Genomic DNA, 10,940 nt, shown 5'->3' with positions numbered 1-10,940 from the left:
TTAGGGGAAAACACCACATTATCCAATTGCTCAACTGTTCACCAGATTTTCATATAGAGAGACATTTTGTGTTGGTATCTGATAAAAAGATACTGTAATTGCCTGTGCTGTATTTGTTGCTTGACTGCTTTGAAAGCTTAATTATAAGTGATACCACTTGTGGAGAAGTGCAGAATACAATTTTTAGCCCCATCCTTACACACTCAAAATATCCATTGAGTTTAACAGGAATTTAGGTGAGTCAGGAATGCAAAAATAGCTCCAATACCCTCTATGCACAGTTAAATAATGTGATTGGAGAAAGAAATGATGCCAAAAAGAAATATTCAAAGAAAATAACAACAACAAAACACACTTGATTTTCAGCTGATTTGAAATAAAGTGGAGACTCAGTGGGGTGGAAGAATGAAATTTGCTCCACGGTGCAATTGGTAGAAAAGTATTCATTTTTGGCTTAGGAGTGGAGAATTCTAGATGAAGAAAATAGGAAAAGCAGGCAAATACAAAGTCTAAGAAATAAAGACCTTAAACATCAGGAGACAGCCATGAAAACTTCCATCTTGGTTCTTTATTTCTTGACAGCTGGGACACACACAGGCCTTAGGTTATACTAAGGGCTCTTCTCCTGCTACAGCTCATCTGCCTTCATGACTGGAGCTGACAATCACAAAAATTAATGCTGTGCTAATTGACTGACAGATTTTACTTATTAGGCTCCTTACTATAGTGGAGGCTGGACAGTTCTTAAAAGAATTGTGTCTACTGAAAACAGACTTTCTGTCACTACGGGAGGTTCCTTCTCAGCTTGGACTCCAAAATCTAGTTATGATCTATTTTCTCAGGCAGCTGAAATAAATGGTTATAAACTGTCACAGGAGAGGGCCTTGGTAGTACAAAGGCATGGACAACTGGAGATGTCAGCAAACATTGAATGATACCTGACTTTGTTCAGTGAGTGTATGTGACTGCTGAACTTTACGATCAGGGCTTCTTCCCTTCCCTGTAAAAGGGCCTTTAGCAAAGCCCCAGGACACATAGGAAGCCTGGGTGCCCAATCCTTACCACCCACATTCCAGACTCACCCCTTCATTTGTCAAATAACCTTTTTTTTCACGTAATTTGCCCGATGCATCCTTTAAGATGTGCTTCTGCCAGCTAGATAGGTAGGCCAAAAGTTACAAAGTGTTAGCAACTTGGCATTTTCTTGGGACTGGTAATAGCCAGACCCCACCTCCCACTGTGGTAGCAGAGCTCACTGCTCCCTTCCACAAGCCTGTTAGGAGCTCTCTTGTAGCAGTAAGTACTTTGATGCTTCAGATTACCAAAAACTGCCGCAAAAGAGCCCAAGGCACACCTCACGAGCTCAGAAAGCTGAAGGACACGCTTGGGACCACCACACTGTCAAACCCTGGGACCCAGCTGAGAGTGGGTGCAGTCAGGGACACACACACAGGCCTCACCACAGCATGGAGGGGCAAAGCCAGGGGAAGGGAAGGAAGGGTTGGCGAGGGGCTGCCCCAGCTCCCCTGAGGAGACCCCCGGTCCACGGCCGCCTCCCCACAGGGCCCAGGCCGGGCGGCGGCACCGCCACAAAATGGCGGACGCAGGCGCTCGAGGTGTGGGGGGAGGGGCGAAGGCCGCCACCGCCTGAGGGAACGGGACGGGGACGGAAACGGGCGCGGGGCGGTGCTGGGCCCGTCCCGTCCCGTCCCGTCCCGTCCCGTCCCGTCTCCTCTCCTCCCGTCTTCCTCCCGCCCCGGCCCGGCATCGGCGGCGTCTCCTCCTCCTCCTCCGCCTGCTGGGGTGGTGAGTAGGGGAGCCCAACGGAGGAGAAGTTTCCCGCCAGCGGATCCCCAGCACGTCTCCCCCCCCCCTCCCCGGCCGCCTCAGAGTGCCACGTTCCCTCTTCCCCCCGCGCCTCCTCACGTCTGCGCATGTCGCGATAGTCGCGATAGTCGGGGGGGAGCCGCTTCCTGAGGGGAGCGGGGCTGGGGCCGGGGCCGGGAGCTGGGGCCTGCCCGGCTGGGAGCTGCTGAGGGGCCGCTGCGTTTGCAGGCCGGGTGAGCCCTGCGAAGAGGAGAAAAATGTTAGCGAAATGCTCGATAAATCCCGGTTTTCCTCAGGGTGTGCGAACGGCACCTGTGGCAAGGAGCCCAGGGTGGAAAGGGGATGGTGCGCACAGAGCTGTTCCACGAGGAGCACCTGCAGGCGTTCTGGTCTCTTTGTAATTAAAGAGCAAGAATAACCAAGGATACTGTTTTGTTCTCAGTGATAAAATGTGAGGCGCTGGGCTTGTTACAGTTGGAGGCAGGGTCATATATTAGATTTGCAACAGGGTGCAGTTGTAACTGTGACTCTTTTTGCCTGGGCAAAGAAATAGGAGATACCTGCTCAGATGAAGTAACAGTTCAAGGTTTCCTGTTGGGGTGACTTTCTTAATACCTTTTTGTTTGTTTGTTTGTTTCAGATTAACCGACCAAAGAGGTTATGAATATCATCTGTGGTCTGAAGTTGCCGGGCAGGAGCTGTATTTTCTTTCGTTTGGCTTCTTTGACCAAGCAGGGGAAGTACAATAAGCTCTACAAGTCTTACACAGGACGTTGCCAAATTCAAGTCAGTTCTATACAAGATAGATGCCGAAGGCTGAATTTGAGTGGAAATACTAGAAACTATTTTTTGACTGGAAGCCCTGACCACTATAGAAACTTTCTTGGTAAAGGACAGAGGTGTCTTTTGAACGTCCCAAAAACAGAAGTATGGAAGAATGCACATCACAGTTCAGGACGGTTTTGCTTTCAGTCCTCTCCGTTTCTGGGGGAGAGGATTACGTCCTTCCAAATCAGTTCTGCAGGGCAACACCCAAGTCATTTTTCTGCTTGGAACATTCAAATCACCAGGTTTTTTCACACATCACCATCAATTCAGGCTGCACCTGTTCCCCTTTTCTGGATTATTGTTAAGCCAGCTCAGAAACTATTTGCAATCATTCTTGGCAGGTAAAATTCTATCTTACTCTCAGAGTAAGACTCTATTGTGCAAAGACGTGCATATGTTCATCGCTCTTTGTAGAGAGTGATAGGTGTATTTGTAGTCTTTTCATTTTAATATTTTTGAAAGTTTTGCAGAACTGGGGCCTAGGCTGACAGTTTGCTCAGTAAGAAATTATTTTCCGTTATCGGAGGTGTTAGATGTGTCTTTTGACCTTCTAATCCTTGCCTATACATGGTAGAGGGTAGAATGCCCCAAGACACTAAGGGGCTTTCCCCCTTCTCTTCCTGTGGGAGGGAAGAAAAGGAAAGGGGGAGGAAAGGAAGAGGGTGAGTAGGAGTCAAGTAGATTATAACCTTTCTTAAGCTCTCACAAGGTGAGAATGCAATAGAGAGTAGAGCAATGGCAGATGCTAACAACCCCCTTTTCAACTGTGTCCTAAGTTGACAGCTGTTTGTGTCTTACAGGAGCATAAGAAATTGGTGGAAGGCACTTCCTCCTAATAAACGGGAACTTTTTAAGGAAAGTGCAAGGAGAAATAAATGGAAGATACTCCTGGGTGTCAGTAGCTTAGGAGTTTTATTTGTCGTGTTCTATTTTACTCACTTGGAGGAGACACCCATCACTGGGCGTGCCCGGCTGTTGGTGTTTGGAAAAGAGCATTTTAGGCAGCTGTCACAGATGGAGTATGATATGGTAAGATTTTAAAGAAAAATAACAAGCACTCAAAAACTGTTAATGCTTTATATTGTTTTAGTGGTGAGATAGGCAAACACACCTAGAGGTATTTAACCTGTAAGTAAAGGCTATAGCTCTGTTCTCTGGCATGCTTCTTGACAAGCAGATTCTCTTTTACCTCTTAACAGGAATGAGGATTATGCAGTACTTTGCTGTACTTTGTGCTCAGTACCCCCCAGAGCATACCCATAAGTTACCCCCTCATCTTATCCCTATCCTTTTTAAGAGTTACCTTCTCACCAGCAAATCATTCAGGGACACGTGATGGTTGAAGAACACATCGCATGTATGTAGCAAACATTTCTAACAGTGTTCTTGTAATACAGTAAATACAAAAGTCTGATAGAGGCAATAAAAGTATAATACACTCAGTTCTACTTTTTTTTTCTTCCATTTGATCAGCTCCTTCTTCTTTAATAGCTGTCTTTTAGATTGCCCATTGTTCTGCTTTCTGTGACTTTGAGTTCTGTGACTTGCTATTCTAATGTCAGTGAAACTCAAAACATTCAGCCATATACAAATGTCACTGTATTCATGAATTACAGAGAATGTGAGAGAAGAACATAGCAGAAGTAGTACTAAGACATATTCTGTTACATCTTTGGTACAAGTTTGACCAACTTAGAAGGTACAAAAGAAATACAGAGCTATAAAGAAATTATAAATTCAAATGGGAATTCAGAAAGATACAGAAAGCTTTGCCAAATTGTGATGCCAAGCTTAACTGTGTGTATTAGGAAAATACCAGCAATGTGAGGCTGTAGGAAGCGAGTACCTTATTTTTGATCTGTGGTTAGTTTACTTCCTTTTAAGTTTATAAATCTTTAGATAGTGAGTCTGAAAGCATGAACTCTGCTATATTGGGTTGGGCTATATGAAAGAAAAAATGTATAAAAAATGAGCTTTAAAGAAGTTGTTCATAGCCTCTAAATTAGTTTACCAAGTAGTCATTTACTGTGTGTTTGTTCTGCGTGGCAATCAATGAATTCTTCTTTCAGTGGATGGAGGAATTCAAAAGTAAAATGCTGCCTGAGACAGATGCGCGCTATCAGGTTGTGAAGAGCGTTGTTGGTCATTTATCTGAGAGCAATAAGGACGTCCCACAGGTCTCGGCACTCGACTGGGTTATCCATGTGGTAGATGAACCAGGAGTAAATGCTTTTGTGCTTCCAGTAAGTTGAACCCAAGTAGAAAAATTGTTAGTAATATTGAAAGAGCATTTCATTTATTTACCTTCTACTTAATTTTCACCCCGTCTTGTTCACAGAACGGTCAAGTATTTGTTTTCACTGGATTGCTAAATGCAGTTTCTGATATCCATCAGCTGTCTTTCATTCTGGGACATGAAATAGCTCATGCTGTGCTGGAACATGCAGTAAGTATTTAAGAATTTTACACAGCTTTCTTTAAATAATTATAATCAATTATAATTAATATCTTTCCACTCACTACCCACCAAAATTTCACTGTGACTCTTTCTAATTAATGAAAAACTGACTTTGAAATGAGAGTATTCTGATACAGTTTATTCTTATATTCTTATAACTTAACTTTTAAGTTATTTCTTATAATTTGACTTGCAAGTTATTACTACATGAATAATAGAACTCCATATAAGAGCTGCCTGAAGTCTTCTTTGGTAGTCAGTGTTAGCACAATGTCTGCCAGTGTTTTTTTATTTTTTATAAGTGCATGGATGGATTATGGCTCACTATTAACAGTCATTTAGAACTTGGTCTGTAGATGTCTCTCCTCCTATAGTGTAGACTTAAGAAACTGGAGGCACTCAGCAACTCAGTTTGTTACTCCTAGATTTGTTAATATCTACATAAGTAGATATACTTCAATACCTTCTTCTGAAATGCATAGTGTTTTATTTTAGGGGCACAGTTTTGGAATGCAAAACTCCAGAATGCCCGGAGCTTGATTCTGCATTTAGAGATGATTGCCTTCACAAACTTATTTTTTTTTTTATGTCCTTCCTGTGTTGAAATTGGTAGTTCTTTGCCATTGAAGCACTAAAGAATGGATGTAATCATTCTGTTGTGCTTTGAAGGTGCAACTATGAAAAAGAGTATGGTGTAGAAATAGGGTTCATACTGTTCTTGATTGAGGTGATTTGCTTGAAAGTGCTGCTTTGCATACAAAATGTCTTCTATCTGTACATGTAGTTTAAAAATCAAATGCATCCGTTACCTATCCATCCGTTGAGAAGACATAACAAGGACCTTTTAGGCATAAACATCCTGATGAAATTACAAAATAATCTGGAAATAGGTAAATATGTTTTGAAGGCTGTGAAAATCCAGAACAGTTTTACTGCAACTTGTATGATTTTGGATGAGCAACAATGTTCACGTCGTAGTTGCTTGGGGTTCAGCTGAGTCAAATTAGACTTGCTAAACTTATCAGAAATGTTTTTCAGAATAAAAACAGCTTACCTTCTTTGTATGGAACCTGTGTCACCCACCTGGCGTAGAGAAAAGTATGGCATGATCTGACTTTTCAGTCCTCAGATCAATTTGTTGTACGTCAGATAGAGGTCTGAAAAACAGAATAATTTCAGTTTTATTCTTCAGGATTTTTTAGTTTCTGAAATTAGAAGAACACAATAGACAAAAAAATGTAGAGCTGCTTACTTTCTACTTGTTCCATTAGTGTTTCTGTCTAACTGACGTGTCTTTTCTCAAGTTAATGTAAACAACAGTCTTCTAGGTCTTTATGGGTTTTTCCTTCCAACTGTTTCATGGGCTTCTTACTAAAGAACTCTGTCTGCATACTGCCATCATCTTATCCCAGGCTTTGAATCTTTCCAATTGGGAGACAGGCAAAATATGTTTGTTCCAGCTGTATTTAGGTAGTTGGTGTGGATTCTATACTGAAAGAACCTTGTATCCAAGTGGTTTTGGGTTTTGTGTTGTTTTTTTCTTGTTTTGTTTTGGTTCAAGCACAGGAGCTTGTTCCTGTGGCTGCATAGAATAAAATTTAGCGATTTTATAGTGTTTTGAAAGTATATTGTGTTCTTCAAAAACAAAAAACAGGCGGTAATGAATGAAAACTGAACCATTTTTTGTTACCAGGCAGAGAAAGCCAGTCTGGTTCACTTCTTGGATTTCCTATCACTCATCTTTCTCACTATGATTTGGGCCATCTGTCCTCGTGATAGTTTGGCGGTTGTTGGCCAGTGGATTCAGAGTAAGTTACAGGAGGTAAGCCTGACTATGGAATACTTCACACAACTTATTTGAATACATCTGTTTCTGACATTCATTGCAAACGTGTTGAAATATTTCTTATTATCCTTCTAGAGTTCATGGAAAAACATTTATAGTCTTGGGGAGATAGTACCGCTGAACAGTATGTTTGGGGAAAAAAGCAGAGGAGAGATTATAAGCAAAAATAAATATATCAGTATGTTTTTGAAGGAAATATGTTTTTATAAATATACATCTGCTTTAGTTGATATATATTCTCATTTGTCATCTTGAAAAACTTTAGATCTTAAATAATGATTGGATTTAGTTGGATGGGCCCTTAGCACTTGCTTGCCAATTAAGTTAAATGATTGCCTGTTTGAAATGTATCTCACGTTTTAAAGTTTTAAAATGCCATGTTTTTATCTTGAGTAGTTGCTAAAATGTTTCTAAACAAACTAAAATATATGGAAAGAGGATCTTTAAATACATTTTTGTGGATTTCAAGATAAGGAAGTTGTGAGTCTAAATGTTCTTTTAAAGTAGAAACTATACTATAATAAAACTTACTGAAATAATCTTTACAGACAGCGTACTTCCCATAAAGTAAAATTCAGTGGTTATAGTGGTGCTGTTTTTTCCCTGCTGTCTAGTTTACTGCCTGCTTCTGGACAGTTATCCATTTTTTTTCTTTTTTTTTTTTTAATTTTCTTTAAATCATAAAACTTGAATCTGGAATGCAGTGAAATAGCTCTTTGGTTTCTTTGACTTCTCTTGATGATTTATCTGATATTTCACCTGGTTCTTCAGAAATTTAAATATAACCAATCTGTTTTGGTAGTTATTATGCTAATGGATAGACATGTGGATTGTGAGCATAAATTACGTCTAACGAGCTTGGATATTTCTACAAGTAGCTAAGAAACCAATACATTGATGAATGCTAGTCAGCATTTTGAAGACCTGAATTGGGAAAAAGCAAAGTGTGAATCAATCCTGACACTGCTCATAATTTCGACAGCAAGATTTAGTTCCCTGTCAGCATCTTTTCTCCTAGGCTACTGCAGCTGATGTTCTGGCATTGTACATTGGAGTTGGGCTTTAGATTGCAAATGGAATCTGGCTTTAAGCCCTTCTTGGTCCTACTGTGCTATAGGAGAGATCTATCGTTTATGAGATACTGTACGGTAATGTCTTGGTTTAAAACAGTGGTTAGACTTACCTTAAATAAAACTAAATGTATCCATATGTAATGCTGAGTAAATAAGTGATTATTATTGGCAAGAATGTATTCCATATACAAAAGATGTTGAATAGGAATTTTTGTTTGCTGCTCACCTGTGAGTGCAACATCTGTTTGCTTCCTCCATTCGACATTTTTCTATTGTGCTTACATGGAAAAAAGTCTTTCTACTCATTTTCTCTGGATGCTTCATTTTCTTTTTCCATAGCCATATTTTACTTGTTAATGTTTTAGCATCCCAGTTTGCCCTTATTATCATGGCAATGTTTGGCTCTACTCTGTGAAATGGTTGCTTAGGCCACATTGCAGTGCGCACTTCTCTTTCAGTATTTGTTCTTCATTTATGACCTCAGGTGCTTTACTTTTTTATTTATTGACCATGGTTTGCTTTTTTGTTGTTGACTTTAAGTAATTTCTAGTGACTCTTTGTAGGCTTTTTCACATGTTAGATTCAGCCCTGCCTTTTTCTCCAGTGCTAGTGATTTCGCTTGCCTTGAGTTTTCTCAAAGGATTCGTTCATTGTTGTTCTTTAGTCATGTATTTCTGAACTGAAACATGTTCCCTTTGCTGTTAGAGCAGAAATTATTTTATATGGGAACATAAGCCTGGGAAAGCTACACATTCAGTGAGAATTGTTGTGTGGTATCACATCAGGGTCTGTTTAGGCTACTGCTCGTCTCTGACTAGTAGCTGATGCACAGAGGAAAAGTAAAGCAAACAGCAGCAGATAGAGGGTGATGTTTTCCTCAGATGCATCCTTGCTTCTGTAGCATGGGTTGGTCCTGAACCAGGGATTGCGTTAGCAGTGCAAATAGTAGTATTTATTTTTCAGAATACAACCACGTTTTGGGTACAGTTTTACAGATAGAGGTAAATAGTAATACCCTGCTGCTTAACTGTAAACACAAAGCTGTTTAAGAGGTAGGAGTTTTAAAGCTGATCTTGTGGCCATCTTCTTGCTGTCCCAAAGCTCTCTGTCTAGATGGTCTATTAAAACTACACATGCATTCACACCACCAGTTTCCTAGCTCTCAAATTTACCTTCTTACTTAAAATTGCTGTAAAGCTTCCAGAAAGTGGTTGTAACTGAAGAAGTAGAAAACAACCTGCTTGTGCAAACATCCGTTTCAGTTAATGCTTTGTGCTGTCCTCTTGCCCATTATCAGTTTCTATTCCTCATTGTAAAGTGCTTAATAATTTAAAAAAAAAAAAAAAAAAAGTCGATCTTGCTAACTGAGGAATGGTGCTTCAGGAATATGTGACAGACCAGCTGGGGGTATCTTTGCCTCCAGTAGACTTGGAGCACTTTTCAGGGCAATTAAAAATACATAGTCCACTTCAAACAATGACTTTATCTTCAGAGGATTTAAAAACACTTTTGTAATTGTGATGTGCAAGGTCTGTAAGGAAGTGAAGAGCTTACTTTTTAGTTGTCAATTTTTCAGTGCTTTCTGTCATCAGTGCTTACTTTTTTGATATTTTATATCAGTGTATTTGGCTTGGATATAACTGTAGAGGACAAGCTCTGATTGCTTCTAAGTTTATTTTTGACCTAGTAAATAAAAAAAGCACATTCACTACTTTAGAAAGAAACAAAAAGTTACCGATATCTTTATATACTCAAAGTATTGGACCGTTTCTTTGGTGCTCTTCATCTCTGTTTTTCACTTTTTTTTTTACTGGAACGTGTAACGAAGATCTGCTTCTTTGACCAAATAAAGAGCTGATGAAACCTTTTCTTCTTCACTAACCTTGCACATCCCCATTCTTCTGTTTGTATTTCCTAATCTATGCTGAGATCAGGATGCTTTGACACATTGCTTATCTCGGCAGGAGCAGGCTGTTTTAACAAGTCCTGATTTGCCTTTACTCTAACCTGATACAGTAGGACAAGGCTGCCCAAATGTACATGAATTATATGTGCCAGAACATCCTGGGTTGTATGAATAAATAACAATTTGACAAAGCTACCACTGTCTCTTAGTGCCTGTTAATAAATTGTCAGAACATAGACAAAAGGGAGAGTATTTGGTCATATTTATGTCTTCCAGTCTGATTTCTCAAGGGCAATCTGCACCTTGTGGTGAGGGATAATCATGGCAAATAAGTGATTTTTTTTTTCCCATGAAAATGTTTATGGTTGTATTCCATACTGTGGGCTGCTTACCATACAAAGTAGATTGTACTGGGTTTAAAGAAAGTAATCATATAAGCCACTGGATTTTTTTTTTTTACATAGTGTTGCTACAGCTAAAATCTTAATGCCGATAAAAGTGAAGTGAGAAAATTCCATTTTGTTCGTAAGCAGCTTGTTTCTTCTGACTCTGAATCTTCCATACAACCCTGACCAGTAACATATTTCTGCTTATAAAGTTTTAAATCAATTAGTTTAAAGTTGATGTCGACCCTTTGGCCACTACAAAATACAATGATGCTGGCTGATGAGAGGGGCCATGAAAATATGTATAATTTGAATGAATTTCAACCAAATACAGGATCCATGTGTTATATATAATGTAATTAAAGGTTGTATTAAGACAAATTAATACTGATTGCACGCAATGTAAACATGATACATAAATACCATTTGTTCTGAAGAGGCTAGAAAAATGCTTTATTTAAAGCATGGAATAGAGCTCTGTGCTTTTTTTGCAGTTTATGTTTGATAGACCGTACAGCAGAACATTGGAGGCTGAAGCTGATAAAGTGGGACTTCAGTTTGCAGCAAAGGTAACTACGTCTGGTTTGTTTGATTAGCAACCGAACAGACACTTTTC

The 10,940-nt window shown here is 39.7% G+C and overlaps 1 protein-coding gene across 7 annotated transcripts in view; it reads left to right on the top strand.

Annotated features, from left to right (window-relative positions):
• The first annotated feature begins 542 nt into the window (after positions 1-542).
• Positions 543-10,940, top strand: part of OMA1 (OMA1 zinc metallopeptidase) — an 83,612-nt gene continuing 73,214 nt past the window's right edge. Inside the window, exons 1-7 of one of the 7 annotated variants that reach the window (XM_083846704.1) lie at positions 543-1,806; positions 2,468-2,996; positions 3,456-3,684; positions 4,725-4,898; positions 4,994-5,101; positions 6,807-6,935; positions 10,819-10,893. In XM_083846704.1, coding sequence (XP_083702830.1) covers positions 2,488-2,996; positions 3,456-3,684; positions 4,725-4,898; positions 4,994-5,101; positions 6,807-6,935; positions 10,819-10,893 — 1,224 coding nt within the window. In that variant the 5' untranslated portion in view covers positions 543-1,806; positions 2,468-2,487. Of the gene's footprint in view, positions 2,087-2,118; positions 2,279-2,467; positions 2,997-3,455; positions 3,685-4,724; positions 4,899-4,993; positions 5,102-6,806; positions 6,936-10,818; positions 10,894-10,940 lie in introns of those variants that run through there. The other 6 variants (XM_083846710.1, XM_083846708.1, XM_083846709.1 and 3 more) reach the window with 6 other exon arrangements.

Source organism: Anser anser (assembly GCF_964211835.1).
Source record: "Anser anser genome assembly, chromosome: 8".
Taxonomy (NCBI): Eukaryota; Metazoa; Chordata; class Aves; order Anseriformes; family Anatidae; genus Anser; species Anser anser.
The sequence above is the reverse complement of the archived record's forward strand: the minus strand, read 5'-3'. Positions and strand labels throughout refer to the sequence as shown.